At 37.6% G+C, this 23,463-nt stretch overlaps 1 protein-coding gene across 4 annotated transcripts in view; it reads right to left on the bottom strand.

The window, feature by feature from the left end:
- Positions 1-109: 109 nt before the first annotated feature.
- LOC123502597 (protein bric-a-brac 1-like) overlaps positions 110-23,463 on the bottom strand; it is a 52,647-nt gene continuing 29,293 nt past the window's right edge. For 2 of the 4 annotated variants that reach the window (XM_045251755.1, XM_045251756.1), the window contains exons 3-9: positions 17,824-18,018; positions 17,537-17,671; positions 17,114-17,269; positions 10,008-10,293; positions 1,613-1,764; positions 1,089-1,315; positions 110-499 (exon numbers count right to left, since the gene is read on the bottom strand). In XM_045251755.1, the coding sequence (XP_045107690.1) occupies positions 391-499; positions 1,089-1,315; positions 1,613-1,764; positions 10,008-10,293; positions 17,114-17,269; positions 17,537-17,671; positions 17,824-18,018 (1,260 nt within the window). In that variant the 3' untranslated portion in view covers positions 110-390. Of the gene's footprint in view, positions 1,316-1,612; positions 1,765-10,007; positions 10,294-17,113; positions 17,270-17,536; positions 17,672-17,823; positions 18,019-23,463 lie in introns of all 4 variants that reach the window. The other 2 variants (XM_045251757.1, XM_045251758.1) reach the window with 1 other exon arrangement.

Below are 23,463 nucleotides of genomic sequence, written 5' to 3' on the forward strand. Positions count from 1 at the left end.
CTTTTTCCTTGACAGAAGTTGAGAAAGGCTTGTCAGGTACAGTCATGTAAGGTTTATGAAACTCCTTCACTCCTAACATTTGTACAGAAATGGACAAAAATAAACTTCATAGTATTTCATGTTATATATTGAAGAAAAAATATTTATTTGCCACTAACTCAGTATAAAAATACATTTTTTGTTAGGTATTGGCAAAAGTTAAATTAACTTTAGACATGAGGCCCTATACTCGTAATGATTTCAGAATAAATACGATAATTACACTATTATTACTTTGTGCATTACCATTTCATATTAGTTATTGTGATGTCAATACAAAATTTATCCCTCAGAGGACACTTCAGTAAGGCATTTTTTTTTTCCCAAAAAATATGGAAGGCAAAGGTGACCCTAAACAAGAGAACTCTGATGGTAAAATTGCCACATCACATCACAAGGCTGGACTCTGCATGGCCACAGGGGCAAGCGCACACTCTCGGCACTCCTGCACTCTTGTGTTCTGTGAGGCAACACCATATACACAAAAATATTACTGAATCTTTCTGATTAGTTTCTAAAAATATAACTTTTCACTATACAGTTATTTAGCTTCATCGGGAAAGGGAAGAGTTATTATCAGAAAAAAACATTATAATGCATCTGTTACACCAAACTAAAACTTCACTGGGAGGAAGTAATAGATGCTTTTACTTCTATGAAAAGGTGTAATTACAAGAAAGACTTTATATGAAAAGCCTGCGAAAATGGGAGAAAACAATAAATGAGGTAACTCATTTTCTTTCACATATCACCATAACACTTCCCACACTCCATCCTATTAGGGAGACAAACCAACATGAAGTAGAATATCACATGTCTGTATGGCAATTTACCTGCACCTGAAGGCACTCCTACAGCCCTCTTAAAAAAGATGGTGACTTATCTCTCCACACACACACACACACACACACACACACACACACACACACACACACACACACACACACTGTACAAGTAAAATATTAAATATTTTATTGTATAAACTCCTACTGTGGATGTATTATCCCTGAATGGAAAAAGAGAAATGGAATCAGCCCATTGGATCTCACTTGCTCCCCTCTCCGATATCTTTATTCTGGCTCTGCTCTGCCTCCTTGCCATCACTTTCCTTAGCAGGATCATCTTCATCTTTGTCCTTCTTGTTTTTTATCAGTTCCATGAGAGAGTCAATGCGAGTGGGTTGGGCAATCTGGAGCACCATGTGGGCCTCCTCTAGAATTAGCAGGCCATTGCGAGCATCACCCACTGCCAGGTTGTGTCGCCTGGTTACATGTTCCTGTAGATGCAGTCAACGTTATATACACATTAATATTTCAAGATTACGAATCGTAAGATAGTTAAAGAAAAAAAAAAGTTACCTAACATTGCCCGCATTCTTCACAATGCTATGGAATAATAAAATAGTTAGATTCCAAGCCAGGCATGTCTCTGCATTACATGGAAATCAGATGTTTCTTCCTCAAGTCTTTGGGACATAAGGTCAAATAATGAATGCTTTCACATGCCAATTTTTTTTTTATTTAATAGGAAATGTAAAGAGACATGTTTCTTCATACTTGGTAGTCAATCTTACCGCCCAATCTTGGTGTGATGGTAGAATGGTGAAGCACCACTTGCATGGCAACTCTGGGGAAGAGGTGTGGTATCCCTTGATGTGACGCCTCCTGAAGCCCCATGAAGTGTATGCCTTCTCACAGAATGGACATGGGTATGGTAGGTTTTGGCCTGAATGGACATAACCGATTATCATGGCTGATATATAGAATAATCTTATAAAAAAAGGGTATCCTGATTGATAAACTTTATTCAGGATGAAAGATTAGCAGAGAAAAGAAATCCGGTATTATTACAATGAGTTAAGGGGAGAGGGATCTCAAAAGATTTTGACACTTTCTATCAATATGGGAGTTTTTGCCTAGTCGCACAATATATTCAATATGATTTTGGGCAGAAATATAAGCACCTGAAATCTGAAGAATAGATAAGTAAAAATATAAATGTATGGATTGGATACTGGTAAGGCCCCAGTGAATTGTGTGCCCTCTACCAATATATCTGGCTATTTCCTTAACCTTTATCATGACTTAGCTTGTAATTTATTAAATAAAAAAACCCAATTTTTCTTGTGATAAAGTGAGATTTCCCACATTATAGAAAAGTTAGCTTCCAATGATAGAAACGTGTAAAAGTGAACTGGTGATAACTAAACAGTGAAAAACTGGGGTTCACTGAATTTATTTTTACTCTTTAATGCTAAAGGTAGAAATGCATGACCAATATATCATAAAAGTGTGTAACTTAAGGTAATAATATGAAAAAGTTGTGATAGTACGAAATAAGGTTTGAACACACACACACACACACACACACACACACACACACACACACACACACATGAAAAGGACATTGTCGAAAAATGTAAGGAACAACCAAAATTGTTCTACAGATTCATAAATGGAAAAATAAGACAAAAAGAAACAATAGAAAGGTTAAAAGGAGAGAACGGAATGGTGGAAGACCCAAAAAGTATGGCAGAACTGTTAAATAGTAAATTTCATGAGGTCTTTACTAAGGAATCCAAATTTGAAAGACCACAGGGTAATAGAGAGACTGTCTATATGAAAGAGATTAAAGTAACCAAGCTTGAAATAAAAAAGTTGATGACGGAATTGGATGAGGAAAAGGCAATGGGACCGGATGAAGTCTCAGGCAGAATACTGAAAGAATGTAGGGAAGAACTAGCAAGTCCAATATACAACATCATAAAATGCTCAATAGAAAATGGAACAGTGCCAGTGGAGTGGAAAAGAGCTGAGGTGGTTCCCATATATAAGAGCAGAAGGAAGGAAGAACCTTTAAATTACAGGCCGGTATCACTAACTAGTGTAATATGCAAGATGTGTGAAAAGTAATAAAGAAGCAATGGATCGAGTTTCTTGAAGACAACAAAATATTATCAAATAGCCAATTTGGTTTTAGAAAAGGTCGGTCATGTGTGACAAATTTATTGAGTTTCTACTCTAGAATAGTTGATAAAGTACAAGAGAGAGAGGATGGATTGACTGTATTTATTTAGATCTAAAAAAGGCTTTTGATAAAGTGCCACATGAAAGATTACTATGGAAGTTAGAGGAGAAGGGTGGCTTAAAAGGAAGCACATTGAGATGGATGAAGAATTACTTAAGGGGGAGAGAAATAAGGACGATAGTTAAAGATATGAAGTCCAAGTGGAGAACAGTAGACAGCGGAGTGCCACAGGGGTCAGTATTGGCACCAATACTTTTTCTCGTATATATAAATGACATGCCAGAGGGAGTGAACAGCTACATAAATCTGTTTGTGGACGATGCGAAACTGTGCAGAGTCATTAAACAAAAAGAGGATTGTGAAATACTACAGGAAGACTTAAACAAGATCTGGAAATGGAGCAAAAAATGGGAGATGGAATTCAATGTGGACAAAAGCCATGTCATGGAAATGGGAAAAGTGAAAGACGACCAGTGGGAATCTATAAGATGGGAGATGGAGTAGAACTAGAAAAGTAAAAAGGAAAAGGACTTGGGAGTGACAATGGAAGAAAATAATCAACCGGTTAGCCATATTGATAGAATTTTCAGAGAGACGATAATTTGCTAAGGAATATTGGAGTAGCATTTCACTATATGGACAAGGAAATGATGAAGAAATTGATAAGTACTAAAATAAGACCTAGATTGGAATATGCAGGAGTTGTGTGGACTCCCATAAAAAAGAAACACATAAGAAAATTAGAGAGACTACAAAAATGGCTACAAGAATGGTTCCAGAATTTAAAGGGATGGCATATGAGGAGAGACTAAAGGCAATGGATCTACCAACCTTGGAGCAGAGAAGAGAGAGAGGGATCTGATACAAGTTTATAAATTGATTAACGGAATGGATGAAGTGGATAATGAGAAACTGATCCTGAGAGAAGAATATGACTTTAGAAGCACAAGATCGCATAGTAAGAAACTAAGGAAGGACGATGTCTGAGAGATGTTAAAAATTTAGTTTCCGCAAAGATGTGTTGAGACTTGGAACAGTTTGAGTGAGGAAGTGGTATCAGCAAAGAGTGTACATAGTTTTAAAGAAAAATTGGATAAGTGTAGATATGGAGACGGGACCACACGAGCATAAAGCCCAGGCCCTGTAAAACTACAGCTAGGTAAATACAACTAGGTAAATACACACACACACACACACACACACACACACACACACACACACACACATTTGGTATTTACAAAAAAAAAACAAAGCCATGTCCAAACATCGAATATCATACTCCAATAGGAAAAAGTGATTATGTGGTCCTAGAAATGTAATTAGAGGATAAGCAAATTTTGGAATATAATGAGGGACGCAAACACGAGACGGAACCACGCTAAATCCAATTTTGGGAATTAAAGAGTTATTTTGACAGTATTGATTGGAAAGAAATTATGCATGGAAAGACAATTCAAGGAAAGTATGATATATTTCTAGACAGGTATATTGAGGGGTAAAGAGATATGTTCCTGAATATAGAGTAAAAGAGAGCAAACACACCTGGTATAATGCTATATGTGCAAAAGCTAAAAAGTGCAAGGATGCAGCATGGAAAAAATTAAGAAGGCAATGTAATGAAACAAATTGGAAGCAGTATAAAGAGGCATGAAATGAATACATTAGGATAAGAAGGGAGGAGAGAAACTTTGAAAAGGATGTAGTGAAGAGATGTGAAAAAGAACCCAAGCTTTTTTATAAGTATATAAATGGTAAAATAACAAACAGAGACCATTACTAAGTTGATTAAGGGGAATACGATATACAAAACATCGGAAGAAATGAGTGAACTTACGAATGAGAGCTTTAAATCAGTATTTAATGAAGAGGGAGAGTTTATAAAGCCAATCAACCCAGTGGCCCAGGAAGGATTAAGAGACATCATGGTAAGAAAACAAAATTAGAGAACTGCTAGAAAAGGTGGATGTGAGGAAGGCAATGGGACCAGATGGAGTGCCAGGATGGACACTAAGGGAATGTAGTGAGCAACTGGTAGAACCAATTTGGGATGTAATTAACAACTCTAAGGGAAGGGAAGGTACCAAAGGAATGAAAAAGAGCCAATATAGTCCCATTAAACAAAGGAGGAAAAATGACTGGGCCCCTAAATTATAGACCAGTGTCACTAACTAGTGTGGTGGATAACATCTGTGAAATTGTTATCAAAGAAAAATGGTTAGAATATCTGGAAAGAAACAAAATAATTAATAACTCCCAATTTGGCTTTAGAAAAGGAAGATCATGTATAACAAACTTACTAAGCTTTTATACAAGAGTAATAGATGAAGTACAAGGAAGAGATGGATGGGTGGATGCAGTGTACCTAGATATTAAAAAGGCTTTTGACAGAGTACCACACAGAAGACTTGTATGGAAAATAGAACACATGGGCGGAATTAAGGGAAATATCTTAAATTGGATGACAGATTACTTATCAGATAGGGAAATGAGGACAGTGATAAGAAATACACCATCAAGTTGGAGCACTGTAACCAGTGGCGTACCACACGGTTTGGTGTTGGCACCAATAATGTTTCAAATATATGTCAACGATATACAAGAGGGTTTGAGTAGATACACAAATTTGTTTGCAGATGATGCCAAGCTTTTGAGAGTTATAAAAAAAACAAAATGATTGTATGGAATTACAGAAAGATATTGATAAGATCTGGAGATGGAGCCAGAAGTGGAAATAATAATTTAATACTAAGAAATGTCATGTAATGGAAATTGGTAAAAGTAATAGAAGACCTACATGAGAATATAAAATGGGAGAAGAGATCATAATAAAAAGAAGGGAAGAGAAAGACCTGGGAGTGATTATACAAGACACCCTGACTCCAGAAATACATATAAATAGATTATTTACTTCAACATGCAAGACAATAACAAACATCAGGGTAGCATTCAATTACATGGATAAAAGTATGATGAAAAAGATATTAACCACTATGATAAGACCTAGACTAGAATATGCAGCAGTGGTCTGGTCGCCATATAGGCAGAAAGATATCAAGAAACTAGAAAGGATACAAAGGGCTGCTACAAAGATGGTCCCTGAAATAAAAGATCTTCCCTATGAAGAAAGACTGAAGGAGATGGAGCTGCCAACTTTGAAGGATAGACGGGAAAGAGGAGACCTAATAATGATGTATAAGTTAGTAAACCATATTATGGAGAAGATAGATAGACAAGACCTGGTAACACTGACAGAGCAGGAAGACAGACAAACAAGAGGACATTCCAGGAAAATCATGAAAAGTCAGTGTCAGAGAAATATCAAGAAGTTCAGTTTTCCACATAGGACAGTAGACATCTGGTATGGATTAAGTGAAGAGATTGTAACAGCAGAAAGTGTGCACAAATTTAGGAGAAGTTAGACAAATGTAGATATGGAGACAGGTCTCTATGAGCCCCGCTCAAACCCTGTAACATACAACTAGGTAAATACAGGAGATAAAGAAACAAAATGATATAGTACTAAAAGTTACATATCAAGACAATGAAAACTCCTGAAGAAGCTTACAGGAAGAAGTACAGGATAGGATTGAGGACAGGGTGGAAGGTGGATTGGATGAAAACAAGCTGAAGGAATTGCAAAATGCATGGAAACAAGAACAAGAGTAAGAAGTAAAAATTGGAGTTCAATGCCAAGAAATGTTATGTAATGGAGCTAGAAAAGAGCAAAAGAAGACCGGTATGGGACTATTTGATGGGAGAGAAACAAATAGTGAAGACTAAAGAGGAAAAAGATCTGTGAGTGATTATACATTTTTTTTTTTTTTTTTTTTTTTTTTTACATTACAAGGGCACTGGCCAAGGGCAAACAAAGTGTTGGAAAAAAAAAAAATCCCGCTGGTTGCCAGGCCCTGTTAAGAGGAAAGTAGAAAGAGAAAAAACAAAAAAATCTAAAAGGAGGGTCCAGTTAACGAAGAGGTGTCTTGACACTCCTCTTTGAAAGAGTTTAAGTCATAGGCAGGTGGAAATACAGACACAGGTAGAGAGTTCCAGAGTTTACCAGTGTAGGGAATGAAGGAGTGAAGATACTGGTTAACTCTTGCATTAGGAAGATGGACAGAATAGGGACGAGAAGAAGTAGAGAGTCTTGTGCAGCGAGGCCGCAGGAGGGGGAAGGCATGCAGTTAGCAAGTTCAGAAGAGCAGACAGCATGAAAACAGCGGTAGAAGACAGATAAAGATGCAACATTGCGGCGGTGACTTAAAGAATCAAGACAGTCAGTTAGAGGAGAAGAGTTGATAAGACGAAAAGCTTTAGATTCCACCTTGTTTAGTAAGGCTGTATGTGTGGATCCCCCCCAGACATGAGAGCCATACTCCATACACGGGCGGATAAGGCCCCTGTACAGAGCAAGCAGCTGGGAGGGAGAGAAAAATGGACGAAGATGCCATAGGACACCTAACTTCTTGGAAGCTGATTTAGCAAGAGTAGAGATGTGAAATTTCCAGTTTAGATTTTTAGTGTAGGATAGACCGAGTGTGTTTAATGTAGAAAATCTGAATCCTGAAAAACATAAGCAAGATATTTGGTATATCATATAAAATGTTGACTAATATAAGAGTGGCATTTCAATTCATGGACTAAGATATAAAGAGAAAAAAATCATCACAACCATGATACATCCAAAGCTGGAATATGCAGCAGTGGTGTGGTCTCTGAGTTCTATAAAAAATATAAGAAGATTAGAATGGATACAGAAGATTGATACAAAGATGGTGCTGGAACTAAAGGACTTAACATATAACGAGTGGCTGAAGGAAATGGGACTACCAACCTTATAAGATAGAAGAGAATGAGGAGATCTAATAACAATGTACAAGATAGTCAATGACATTGAAAAGATAGGCATGGAAGACTTGGTGTTGGTGACAGAAGATGATTTTTCTCTTTTTATGAAAGAAAGAGAGCCAGCCAGCAAAAAAAAAAAAAAAAAAATAAATAAATAAATAAAAAAAAAAATAAATAAAAAAAAAAAGGCCCACTTGAGTGCTGGCTCTCTAAAAAGAGATAAAACATCAGCTAAAATTAGGGAGCAAATGCCTCGATACCTCCCTCTTAAAAGAAGACAAGTCGTAGGGAGTCAGAAATACAGATGCAGGGAGGAAGTTCCAGAGTTTACCAGTGAAAGGGATGAATGATTGAGAGTACTGGTTAACTCTTGCATTAGAGGCTTGGACAGAATATGGATGAGAGGAAGACGAAAGCCTTGTGCAGCAAGGCCGCAGGAAGAGAGGAGGCATGCAGTTAGCAAGATCAGTAGAAGAGTTAGCATGAAAATAACGATAAAAGATAGAAAGAGATGCAACATTTTGGTGGAAGGATAAGAGGTCATGTAAAGGAAATCAGGATGAGGCAGTGTATGAAGGATGTTGGAAAATACAGCTTTCCACACAGAATGGTGGAGAAGTGGAATGCATTGAATAATGAAGTTGTTACAGCACATAATGTGCATAACTTAAAGGAAAAATTAGGTTAATGGAGACATGGAGACAGGACACTATGAGCTCAAACCCTGTACAATACAACTAAGTAAATACACACCCACACACACACACACACACACACACACACACACACACACACACACACACACACACACACTTGATTATTTGAGTGGATGAAGGATTATCTTAATGACAGAGAAATGAGAACAGTAATACGTGACCAGTGTTCATCATGGCTTAAGGTAACTAGTGGTGTCCCTCAGAAATCTGTGTTAGGACCACTAATGTTTGTTATCTACTTTAATGACTTGAGTGAAGAAGTTGAAAGTTATATAAACCTGTTTGCTGATGATGCAAAACTGATGAGGAAGGTTGAAAATGTGAATGACTGTAAAGTGCTGCAAAGTGATTTAGATAAGATCAGTAATAGGAATAGAACATTGCAAATGGAGTTTAACTTGAATAAGTGTAAGGTAATGGAGTTTGGTAAGAGTGAAAAGGAAATACGATACGACTATAATATGAATGGTGTCAAATTGGAGATATCAAAAGAAATGGATTTGGGAGTGACTGTTACAGAAGACTTGACTCCAGGCAAACATATAAATAGTATTGTTAATGGTATGATGAATCTATTAAAGAGGGTGAGAGTGGCCTTTTCGTACCTTGATGAAAGGATGATTAAGAGGATATTGATTTATGTGATATGACCGAAATTGGAATATGCGGTGGTTGTGTGGTCTCCTCATAAAAAAAAAAAAAAAAAAAAAAAAAAAAAAATGTTATGAAGTTGGAAAGAGTGGAGAGAGCAATTACAAAGATGGTTCCAAATTGAAGTACTTTAACCTATGGAGAAAGATTGAGGAAACTGGACATTACTGCATTGGAAGAGAGAAGGAAAAGAGGAGATTTGATACATGTTTATAGAATGGTTAATGGTATGAGGATGTGGATAAAGAGAAGACTTTTTACTATTGGACACACGCAATACAAGAGGACATGATTTACAGTTGAAAAAGTGTTTTTGTAGAAGAGATGTCAAGAAGTACAGTTTCCCTCAAAGAGTTGTGAACAATTGGAATGAATGAACTTGATGAGGAGGTTGTAATACTGTACATACATTTAAGAAGAAATTTGATAAAAGATATAGAGATGGGACACCATGAGTTTACTTCCCCTCCTGTAAACCACAACTAGATAAATACATCTAGGAGTACTGTACTTCAAAATTTCACTTGAAAAGACAATGAGGCAAGAAAAGAATGCAAAGAGAGAATGTGAGGACTGAAACAACTGGAGGCTTCTGTTGCAGCTAACCCTTGGAAGGATTAATTAGGAATAGGTGTCACATACAATGTATAGCTAGATAGATGGGTAAAAGCAACATAGCAATATTTATGACAGTACATAAGTGGTAACCAACAGCCAAGCATTACTTACAAGATGGGTCTTGGGGAAATTCTGGTTGTAAGTTAACAGCACTGGAGGTTTTTTCATGAGAATTTCTTCTGGGGATGATGTGGTGACTGGCCTTGTCAGAGGACTGTTGTGAAAGGAAGCTAGAGGCCATGCTAGCAGAGGTGGTGGCTACTCCAAGGTTCTTAAGATTCATATCTGGCTGCTGCTCCATGAAGCTCACTTCTGGCGGTGGAGGTGGAGGTTCCAGATCCTGCTCCAGCTCATCCTCAGTATATTCCTCTGGCTCCAACTTAACTTCCAATAAATTCTGAAGTAAAATAGACAAAAAATGTTCATAACTTTTAACCTCTTCACTCTGGGCAATGGAAAATGGCTCCTGGTGCCGTATCCAGGCTGGGTGGAGGATGGGGAGATACCTGACTCAGGCAGGTAGCTCTCTCTCTCTCTCTCTATTAGTGATTGACCAATTATTGGCCAGGTTGATTATTGGCACTGATATTAAGTACTTTGATGCATATCAGCATCGGCCTTTTTTTAAATTTGATGGCCGATAAGAGATAAATTTAAAACTGGGTTATTTTGGCTCTGATGCAGCTATGTCTCTCTGTCTGCTGTCACTACTCTGTCTCCAGCATTGTCCCACCCACAACACCATCTGATTGGTTACAAGCAGAGTAATAGCCAATCAGCAGTGAAAGCTGTGCATGCATAGTGCTTACACATACAGTGGAGATACACACACGGTGGAGAACAAGGAACATACAAGGAAGTTGTGGTGTGGGTTAAAGTTTGAAGGACAGTGGCAGTGTTGCCATCTGTTGGTTGTGAGCAGTTTCACAGAAAACATTTTCAGGAGTAACTTATGAAGATTTCTCCCATGCTCTCCCCCCCCCCCACCTCCACTGCCTATTCTTTCCTTCTATTCCCTCGTGTTAATAAACTTATAAAGCAAATAAAACATGTTTATATATATATATATATATATATATATATATATATATATATATATATATATATATATATATATATATATATATATATATGTACAGGCAACCTTTGCTTTACAAATATATTACGTTCCTGAAAACCATTCACAGCGAATTTTGTTGCTTAACAAATTATAGCAAGTTTGACCCCTGACTTGAACTTCCATTGAGACTAAACAAAGCGAGAGTGCATCATAGAACAGTAAACAAAAGGCGCATCATTGTACTGCATACAAAACTTATGTATCAAATTTCCATAAGGCTTTCCACTTTATCCATTGCAGAGTTGCGAGTTCGGGTGGTTTTATAGCTTCTAAGGAATATACAGTCTCACCAGCCTTCTTAATAGAGTCTGTTGACTTGAAAATAGTAGAGACAGTAGATGGAGTCAAGCCATGGTGGTGAGCAATGCTATTAGTTTTCTCTCCTCTCTTGTGTCTGTGAATAATATCTAGCTTCACTTCAAGAGTAAGAGACTTCCTGGTCTTCTTAGCAATGCTATGCAACATTGTAGGGCTGGTTGCAGGGCATTTTGGTGGCATGTTGAATGAGGGAAGACGAGCTGCTGCTGGACACTGTTATCGTTTTGAACTAAGAGGGGAGAAGAGTAGGGGAGTGAGTGGTGCGCATTTTATTCGTGAGAGGCGCTGGTGAATTCAAAAGTCTGTCGGCTTGTGTGATACGGCGGGGCTTTCAAACTTTGAAAAATTTCCTGGATAAAATTTCGTTAAAGTGAGTTTGGTGTTCGTTATATAAGCAGATAGTAGTAAAAGTAAATGTTCGTTGTAGTGAAATTTCATTGTGTGAACATTTGTTAATCGGGGATTGCCTGTATATATATATGTATGTATATTTTATTTAGCATTCATTTAGGATTGATTTTCAACTTTATTTCCACACCACCTATAAGAAGTAAAAGTCAGGGTTATAGCTTCCATCTTGCTTGGTAGCCAGAGAGGAAGTAAGGTGTGAGCTGTGACACTTGACCTGACTTGAACCGGTAGAAGGACCCAAGGGGACACGCTGACCACCACCACCACCACATCGTGGCAACATTTGAAAAAAACTGCCACATGTCATAGAATTTATAATAATTGCTGTTATAATCCTAAACATGGACACACATTGTACTATGTGACTTCCTTTACTATAGACTGCATACATAAAATATCACTTTCAAATAGCACATGGATAGGAAATAAGAGAGAGATGCATGTACAAAGACTGATTTGGCAGTATGGCAAGAGGTAAACGACGTGACTGGCCTCACCCTAAAACAGACTTTATAGATGGAAATGACTATAATCCTGCTAACTACATGCCTCCCATCCTCCTGTTGTCTCACTGCACAAGATCTTCTTATTCCTCTCATCTCTATTCTGTCTACCTCTCTAATTCAAGAGTTTACGCTTTTATCTAGTAAACTCTGAAACTCCATGCCTGCTTCTGTATTTCCATGTACAGTAATACTCCACTTAACAAACAGGATAGGTGTCAAAGCTGTCTGTAGAGCAAAAATTCGTTAAGCGGACGTAATTTTCCCATAGGAAATAATGGAAATAGAGGGGAATGCGTTCTGGGTTGGTCCCCAACATACCACATGGGTAAAAAAAAAAAAAAAAATATATATATATATATATACGTTTGGCAGCATATTGGGCCACCGTTGTAGCACTACTTTTATGATGTCATATGAGTCATTGGAAGTTAGAGGAGCTACGTACAAATTCTCTCACATTCTTGCATTTATGTTCACAAAACAACACTTCTATTAGCTTTTTATAAATCTTGCCCCCAAGAAAGGATTGTTTTGTAATGCATAAAGTGAAATCTTAATGGAATACCAAAAAATACAGGAGAGAGGAGATGAGCCACAAACGAAGCAGGAAACTCGCGGCGACTTGGCCGCTTCTTCTTCTTCTTGTGACCCTTTTAGCCTGCGTGTTATCTTTCCCCATGATATTTGTTTCCACTCCTCTATTGCCTGCTATAATGGATATCATATCTTAGTATTCATATACGCTCATGCCATGAGGATAACCTCGACTCCGTGGCAGTGATTGATAGTGAATTATTAATGAAATACCGCAGTATTTCATTAGTAATTCACTATCACTCAGTGCCACGGAGTCAAGGTTATCCTCATGGCATGAGCGTATATGAATACTAAGATATGATATCCATTATAGCAGGCAATAGAGGAGTGGAAACAAATATCATGGGGAAAGGCAACACGCAGGCTAAAAGGGTCACAAGAAGAAGCAGCCGAGTCTCCATAAGTCTCCCACTTCGTCTGTGGCTCATCTCATCTCTGCCTTATTTTTTGGTATTGCATGTAAGATTTCACTTTATGCATTACAAAACAATCCTTTCTTGGGGGCAAGGTTTGTAAAAAGCTAATAGAAATGTTGTTTTGTGAACATAAATGCATATATAAGACAGTAACACCACCTCCAGAGGTGGTGTTCCCAGCAACCTCAGAGCAACCTGATAGCAACCTTGTCACTGTTCCTCCAAGCGTTCATGGATGCCATTTCGCTGCAAGAGGTTGCTCTGACGTTGTTAAAGAATCTTGGATCCAGCTCCAGGAGCACTAGAGACAGAGGCGGGGAGCCAGCCAATCACAGTGAAGCTGCCGCGTTTGGTCCCTCACCTGGCAAATTCGAACCCAGAAAATTCGCTAAAACGGATGTGGTTGTACGTTATGTGGACTTTTGGTCTAACTTTATATATTACGTTAAACTGGAAATTCGTTAAACGAACGTTTGTTAAGCGGAGTATTACTGTATCTCAACTTATTTAGGGGAGACTTTTCATGACATTTATCCCATACATTTAGCTAACTCTTTTGACATTTTTTAGGGACCAACACCACAATGGGCCTTTTTAATTGCAATTTTTGTTGCCCTTGGCCAGTTTCTTTTTTACATTGAGTAATAAAATGCATATTACATAAATAGAACAAACACAAAAAAACAATAAAATAAAAATCAATGAAAATATTTCTCTAATAACTCCCCCTGTCCATCCCCACCCCCTCCAAAACTAGAAGACACTTGCCATACTGTCCTCACCAAGGCTATGAGACATTGTGTATAATTTTATCTTATTTTTATTGCTATTATTGATGTTATTATTATTATTATTATTATTATAATTACTATTAACGTAATTCATTATTTACATATATGACACTTCATGTTATTTTATCCTAGATCACAGGTGGCATCTCTTTCAGTGGTCAATACAGCCCAGCTCAGCTTTGTTCAGTTAGTCATTCACAGGCTCTCCACTTTGTTGGACAGTCACAGCATGACTCTTGAGCATCTGTCACACGCTGTTTGATTGGCAGTCTCTTGAATATGCTAGAGGTGTTCCACTTACAGTGCTTTCTGTTATTCCAACTCCTGGACTTTCTTTAGAACAATATGTGCCCTCACTGACATAACACACATGGTCTCTGTGTGCTCACTCATCATCTGAGATGAGGAGTGACTGTCTATGATGCTATAAGTTATCCCGCATACAAAATAATGAAGGAAACTTAATAAATAAAACACATAAATTATAGTTGAAAATAACAATAACAATACTAACAATAACAACAACAATAATAATATTAATAATAATAACAATAATAATAATAATAATAATAAAAATTAACTCATATACATATCCAAACAAATGACACTATTCTTGCATGTGAAGTGAGTTGAGTGTGCACTCTGGGATTACAAAAACAGAGTATAACCAATTATATAATAAGCAATGGGTAGGAAGGAAAAAAAAAAAATAATAGTTATATATATATATATATATATATATATATATATATATATATATATATATATATATATATATATACATACAGGCAACCCCCGTTTAACGAAGGGGTTACGTTCCTAAAAACACTTCGTTAAGCGAAACTTCGTTAAGCGAACCAATTATAACAAGTTTAACCCCTGATTTGAACTTCCATTAAGAGTAAACAAAGCGAGAGTGCATCATAGTACAGTGAAAGGTTTAATGAAAGTAAAAATTATGAAGTTAAACATTTAGGTAGTTTAATTTAAGTCATTATAATGTACACTAATGTATGTATGTACGTAACTTTATAATGTTGATGATCTTAACTTTATGAAGGGAGGGAGAGTGAAACGGGAAATACACTAACCGGCAACCCGTGGAATGTAAACAAAGTGCGCATCATGGTACCGCATACAAAACTTATGTACCACATTTCCACAAGGCTTTCCATTTTATTTATTGTAGAGTCACGAGTTCTGGTGATTCTTTTAGCTTGCAAGGAAGATGAGGTCTCACTAGCCTTCTTAATAGAGTCTCTTGACTTGAAAATAGTAGGCAGTAGATGGAGTCAAGCCATGGTGGGAAGCAATGTTATTAGTTTTCTGGCCTTTCTCGTGTCTGTGAATAATACCCAGCTTCACTTCGAGAGTAAGACACTTCCTGGTCTTCTTAGGAACGTTAGGCCACATTGCAGGGCGTTTTGGTGGTAAGTTGAACTAAGGAAGATGAGCTGCTGGTGACGCTGTTATGTTTTGATTGGGCAGTGAGTGGTGCGTGTGATCTTGATCTTGATCTTGATGCTACAGGTGACACAGAATTTCTTCTGAGTCAGGCCTTTGTATCAGCAGAGCCTGTGTTGTCCACGAGAGGCTTGATCTTGATCTTTATTCTACAGGTGTCTCAGGATTTCTCCTGAGGCAGGCCTTAGTACCAGCAGCTCCTGATGTATTCAAAAGCCTGTCAGCTTGCATGATACGGTGGGGCTTTCAAATTTGGAAAAAAAATTACCTGGATAAAACTTCGTTAAAGCGAGTTTTGTGTTCGTTAAACGAGCAGATGGTAGTAAAATGAAACCTTCGTTATAATGAAATTTCTTTGTGTGAACCTTTGTTAAACGGGGGTTGCCTGTATATATATATATATATATATATATATATATATATATATATATATATATATATATATATATATATATATATATACAGTGCTTACTCAATTTTGAGTTCAAATTTTGCGATACGCCAATTTTGCGACCAAGGACCAAAAATTGCCATCTTTTAAATTTCCCCATCTTGCTCCTTTCTCCCGGTATTGCGAGTGGTGGTGGGAGAGAGAGTGTTCCCGCAAATTATATATTACTGTATTATATAGGCAATATTTTAGTAATTTATTCATATTTATCATATTATACTATATTATTATCATAATTATATTATATTTATCATAGTTTGGTGGTTTTTGGCTAGTTTTCATAAAAATCTGGCGGTAATTCAATGAAGCTCATCTGGCAACACTGCCCGCTCCTCCGCCTTCCATTTGTTTACGTACACCTCCACGGAGTTCTCTCTGCAAATTTGGAGGAATCCTTGTGTTCGACTTTGTGCAACATGGCACCACCAACCAAGATAAACATTAGGCTAACTTTGGAGCAGAAGATGAAGATAATTAAGATGAAAAGAGATGGAAAAAGGAACTGTGATATTTCCAGAGAGTTTGGTGAGGGAGAATCAACTGTGAGAAAGGTGTTTAAAAACAGTGAGAAAATTGAAAAAGCTGTAAAAACCTATGGTTGACAGATTTTTGATTCTCGTAGCCATTGTACAAACACTGTGATCATTCATATGGAAAGATACTTGGCTCAATATATATGTGATATGAATATGGACAAAATAAGAAAAAATAAAAAAATTAGCCAACCATATTCAATTTTTCCCTTAGGAATAATATTTCCAATTTTGCAATTTACACATTTGCGACTCACAATGCCACCCCATTTCTCGCAAAATTGGAGTAAGCACTGTATACATACATATATATATATATATATATATATATATATATATATATATATATATATATATATATATATATATATATATATATAAGTGAAATATTGTATACCAGCAAATTGTATATTGGAGATGACCTGTGTATCATACAAATTCATTATAATCACTAACTACCATTTTGGAAGTTATTCAATCAATAATTGCAGCTTTTATCTCATTCTAGTCTGGCTGCTGCTTGTTCCCTCTTCTCTCTATCAACAGCTCACCATAAACACATGGTCTACACCTGCTCTACCACCCAAACTCAACAGCAAAAGGAACTTACACGAATATCTCTCTTGTTATCTGCATGATCCTCTAAGCTGTTGTCTTCCCCTTCTGGTCCTGTAGAACTTCTTTCATGGGGGGGAGAGGATCTCCTCCGCTTGGCTGCTGGAGGTGGTGACTCATGTGCTCGTGATCTGGTCTGTAGAGTATGGGTCTGTGGGAGATGTGAAGTCATTACGGGATCAGATCAGCTATTCCTTCTTCCTACTTAGATCACAGATTATGAAAACTGTGTCAATAAACTATTGAATTATTCAGTGGCAATTATTACTTGATAGGAAACTTTACTGTAATCAATATCTAAGTATAAAAAATAGTTGTCTGAAGTACTAAATATCTAAAATATCAGTTTCAATATACAATAAACAATGCTTCTCACAAGAATTGCATGAAGATCTACAGTACATTACAGGAAACTTACAGTTGTGTGTGAAACTATGGGAACAGTTATTTCACTTGCACTGCTGACTGCTGCAGCAACTGCTGCTGCTGCTGCTGCTACCACTGGATTTGAATTTGATACCTCAGAGCTAGGTAGCAAATCCTGAAACATCTCCTGCCACCAAGTATACAACAATACATTAACTTGACATTTAATCTTTGTATCATGAGTATTTTTACTTTTGAAAGTCAATGTGTAAATTCAAGAGTATTCTAGCTACCAACAGCTCTTAAGAGCTTAAGTAACATTGATAATCTCAGGGTCACCTTCTCTATCCTGGCCCTGGTGTTCTGGGTATCAGTGAGGCCACGCACTTGGAGAGCCTCAGCCAATTTCATGAAAGTGTGGAGGCGAGTCTGGGACACATTGACTTGACCTTCATACATGAAGGCAAGCACTGCTTCCAGGTCCTCGATTGGCACCTCCCTCAAAATGATTACTGGGTGAGGACATGGATTGTTCTGGTAGTGACAGAAAAAGGATTAATAGAATTTTTCTTTAGACAGAGACAAGTGTCATCATTTACTGAGATGGTAATGTATATCTTGGTATAATGCATTTAACTCGGAGATGGCCTAGTATTAAATCTCTATTGAAAGAAATATTGTTAACAAGGCAGTGTATAATGCATACTTCCTTCTTTCTGATCTTTGTGGTTCAAAGTCAATATTCCAAATAATATAAATCTAATTTTCTTATACTATTCTGGCTCATTAAAATAGTTTGAAGAACTCTTGTTTTATTCAGTCAACACTCAGCTATCACATATCTCTGATGCATTATCCCTGATTGGGTTTGAAGGCAATATCCAATAACCTCAGAAGACAACTAAACATGACATAATTGTGAGACATGTAAGCCTCTGAATTCATACTGTAGTTGTATTAGGAACAAATGTTGCTCAATGCCTGGCTGGGTTGAGACATTTTTATGTTCCAGATTCAAACACAACAATTTTCTTACTAACTATCACCTAACTGCATGGCTACCAGGTTCATTATAAATAGGTGCCAATTTTTTTTTTTTTTATTATATACAAGGCTCAAGTAATGGCTATACAATTTAGGAATTTGTATCAATTGGTAATGTAAAGGAAACCAAGTTCCAGAGATTCTTCAGATTTCTCTGTTATCTAGAGCAGGTGTGGGCAAATTACAGCCTGTGGGCCACATGCTGTCTACCAGAAAATTTCACACAGCTTGCCAAATGTTAGCAAACATTTAGTTAGTTTATCAAATAAGTAGGAATGATTGTAATTTTTCATACCTTTACCAAAGATACCATATATGCCAGAATATGACAATTTTTTTTTTGCTAATTTTGAGGCTCCTAAATCATGGGGTTGTCTTATATACTGAGAATAAAACAAAACACTTTAAGGCTGTGGTGAACATTAATATCCACAGTACCTTGGAATTAATTCTGCAGCCACACACACATGTACATTGCCAATATATATACAGTGGATCCTCGCAATTCAATGGGGTTAGGGCAGTTTTTTATTGGTCGAATCAGTGTTTATTCGAATCATGAAGCAATTTTTCCCACAGGATCCTTACGAATTAGGGGGGATAGGGACCAATCTCCAGTCTAGACCTCCAAAACATCACTATAACCTCTAAAAACACTAACTTAGACTAAATCAGTACTATTAAAGGCTTCATTTATATCTAACTTTTTTATTAAACACATTAGGGTGCTGTACAGTACATTTTTGGAAATAAAAACACTTGCATGATGCAGCGGTCTCACGGTACTTGTCCCTGTTCTTCCAAATTGTTGATACTATTGATCTAGGGACACCCATTTGCACTGCAACAACACTGTGAGCTATACCTGCCTTACACTTTCTTGTAAGGTCAAGCTTATCTTTGAAAGGCAGGAAATTGTGCTTCTTAGGGCTGGGGCTGGAAGTGGTTTTGCGCAGCATGGTCAAAGCAGCGTGGAAGCAGGAGGTGGAACGGCGGAGCGTGGCCTGCCTGGACGCTGGCTGGGGCAAGAGTGATGCAGATTAAGCGATGCACAGGGTATAGCGTTGGTTTACACTTCAGCCTGGTGGGCTGGCGGCAGATTTGACTGCATGGGTGGCACGCGAGATATGAATATCGAATTGTCGAGTCAGTCGGTCGAACCTTGAGGATTGGGTATTAATTAACTAAGTTCGAATTGGCAATAACTTGAACTGCGAATGGTCAAATCATGAGGATCCCCTGTGTGTGTGTGTATTTACGTAGTTGTATTTACCTAGTTGTAGTTTTACAGGGCCTGGGCTTTATGCTTGTGTGGTCCCGTCTCCATATCTACACTTATCCAATTTTTCTTTAAAACTATGTACACTCTTTGCTGATACCACTTCCTCACTCAAACTGTTCCAAGTCTCAACACATCTTTTGGAAACTAAATTTTTAACATCTCTCAGACATCGTCCCTTCCTTAGTTTCTTACTATGCGATCTTGTGCTTCTAAAGTCATATTCTTCTCTCAGGATCAGTTTCTCATTATCCACTTCATCCATTCCGTTAATCAATTTATAAACTTGTATCAAATCCCTCTCTCTTCTCTGCTCCAAGGTTGGTAGATCCATTGCCTTTAGTCTCTCCTCATATGCCATCCCTTTAAATTCTGGAACTATTCTTGTAGCCATTTTTGTAGTCTCTAATTTTCTTATGTGTTTCTTTTATGGGGAGTCCACACAATTCCTGCATATTCCAATCTAGGTCTTATTTTAGTACTTATCAATTTCTTCATCATTTCCTTGTCCATATAGTGAAATGCTACTCCAATATTCCTTAGCAAATTATACGCTCTCTGAAAATTCTATCAATATGGCTAACCGTTGATTATTTTCTTCCATTGTCACTCCCAAGTCCTTTTCCTTTTTACTTTTTCTAGTTCTACTCCATCTCCCATCTTATAGATTCCCACTGGTCGTCTTTCACTTTTTCCCATTTCCATGACATGGCTTTTGTCCACATTGAATTCCATCTCCCATTTTTTGCTCCATTTCCAGATCTTGTTTAAGTCTTCCTGTAGTATTTCACAATCCTCTTTTGTTTAATGACTCTGCACAGTTTCGCATCGTCCGCAAACAGATTTATGTAGCTGTTCACTCCCTCTGGCATGTCATTTATATATACGAGAAAAGTATTGGTGCCAATACTGACCCCTGTGGCACTCCGCTGTCTACTGTTCTCCACTTGGACTTCATATCTTTAACTATCGTCCTTATTTCTCTCCCCCTTAAGTAATTCTTCATCCATCTCAATGTGCTTCCTTTTAAGCCACCCTTCTCCTCTAACTTCCATAGTAATTTTTCATGTGGCACTTTATCAAAAGCCTTTTTTAGATCTAAATAAATACAGTCAATCCATCCCTCTCTCTTGTACTTTATCAACTATTCTAGAGTAGAAACTCAATAAATTTGTCACACATGACCGACCTTTTCTAAAACCAAATTGGCTATTTGATAATATTTTGTTGTCTTCAAGAAACTCGATCCATTGCTTCTTTATTACTTTTTCACACATCTTGCATATTACACTAGTTAGTGATACCGGCCTGTAATTTAAAGGTTCTTCCTTCCTTCCGCTCTTATATATGGGAACCACCTCAGCTCTTTTCCACTCCACTGGCACTGTTCCATTTTCTATTGAGCATTTCTATTGAGGCGTGATTCTATCCCTAGAGCTCGGGGGATGTGTATATACTTACGTCCAGCATGCAGCGCTTCACGCATTACCAAATTTGAGTGTGGCTGTCATGAAATGATGCTGGTTAAAATTTGCAGTCGTTTTAATAACTACTATATCTTCTCTGTATATAGAAATCCCGATCTTGATGATTCTATTTATGACTGTTTGCTAAATTCTATGGCATCTATTCAAGAATCAGACCCTAAAGCTTCCTTTGTTTTTGTTGGTGATGTTAATGCACATCATCAGGATTGGTTGAACTCCTTTCTCAAACAAATCAACATGGTCGGGCTGCTCTAGATTTTAGTAACCTCACCGGTTGTGAGCAGATCGTTCATAGCCCAACTCACGTCTCGGTAATTGCCTTGATCTTCTTTTTACAGACGCCCTCTGCAGTAACTTTGCAGGTCGTCCCTCCCTTGGTAGCACAGACCACTCTGGCTTGTCTTTCAATATTCAAACTTCATTTCCTATTCGGACGAGCCAATATTTGGAAAGTATTTCTAAAGTCACGAGCCAATTGGACTGGTGTCATTGCCGATTTTAACAACATTGTATGGCGGAAATTTTACATTCTGTTAGTCCAATTGATTCCCTTAACAGTGTTTTACTTAACATTAGTGAAAGAAGAATTCCTTCTAAAATAATTCAAGTCGCAAGGACAGTGCCTGGTTTAATGATGACTGCAGGCGTGCTCAGCGTGGAAAACAGGTTGCTTATTGTGAATGGTCCCGACTGCTCACCTGAATCATGGGAAAATTACGTTCGTCTGCTTTATTTGCCCAACGTCATATTCTAGCGCACAGGATGAGTACAATGAACACCTTAAAATGTTCTGATTGGCACCTCCCAACCACACTCATGGTGGTCAGCTTTAAAGCAATCACTTTTTGGTGTGGACTCAAGTTTACCTCCTCTGTCATGTACTGACGGTTCAATCTGCCATAATTCTACGGACAAAGCCAATCTTTTAGCTTCCGTTTTAACTCGAAACAAAGTGATGAAGAGTTTGATCTGCCGCCTTGTCCCCAGGACATTAAATTACACTCCATTGCCTTTAAGTCCTCCGAAATCTTAAGATATCTTAATGAGTTAGACTCATTCGGGGGTTGTGATCCTTTGGGTTTTCTGCCTCTTTTTACAAAAGATTGCTTCTCCTCTCGCTCCAAAATTGGCAGTTATTTTAGAGCTCTTTTCGTAAGGGTTCTTTTCCAGTATGCTGGCGTACTGCAAATGTTACCCCTATTCCAAAGGGATCTTCATCCTCCATTCACCCGGTGACTATAGACCCATTTCCATAACCCTGTTATCTAAGATTTTTGAGCGCCTGCTGCCAAGCGTCTCAATCGTTTTTAGATATTAATAATTTGTTGCCATCTAGTCAGTTTGGTTTTAGAAAAGGTCTCAGTACTTCTGATGCTCTTGTTTGCATAACGCACGACATGCAAGCTGCCCTTGATGCTGGTCATGAATCTAGAGTAATTTCACTTGATTTTAGTTCTGCATTTGATCGTGTTAATCATAGAGCCCTTTATCGAAAGTTAGATCTATTGGTATTGGTCCTCCATCAAGTTCTGTCAGAGTTCTAACGAGTCAAGGCAGCGTGTGACTGTTGATGGCTGCCTTAGTTCTTTTAGTCCAGTTGTATCCTGTTCCCAAAGTGTTCTGGGACCTCTTCTTTTTATTATTTATACATCTGACATGTGGTGTATTGAATCTAATATGGTTGCTTATGCTGATGACACCACTATATGCGACAATTCCTTCCCACAGGATAGGCAGAGAGTCGCTAATGTACTCACTCAAGATGTTTCTAGGATTCTGTCATGGTGTGATCTTATGAAACTGAACCCAGTAAATCCCATAGTATGGTTATTAGCAGATCAAGGACACCTTTCCCAGTTCACCCTGATATTGTTGTCAACAAGTACCTATTCCTAATTGTTCGTCTCTGAAGTTACTTGAGTCACCCTTGATCCCAAACTTACTTTTGAGTTGCACTTGCGCTCACTTGCATCATCAGTCTCATGTAAAGTTGGTTTGTTACGCAAATGTAGGCGGATATATTCCTCTGATGATATTGTAAGAAATTGCTTTTACTCTTTCATACTGCCTCATTTTGAATATTGTCACTCTGTGTGGATCTCTGCAGCAGAGTCTCACTTAAAGCTTTTAGATAGAGCATTCAACCAGATTAAATTTCTTCTTCCTAAT

Source organism: Portunus trituberculatus, chromosome 12 (genome assembly GCF_017591435.1).
Source record: "Portunus trituberculatus isolate SZX2019 chromosome 12, ASM1759143v1, whole genome shotgun sequence".
Classification (NCBI taxonomy): domain Eukaryota; kingdom Metazoa; phylum Arthropoda; class Malacostraca; order Decapoda; family Portunidae; genus Portunus; species Portunus trituberculatus.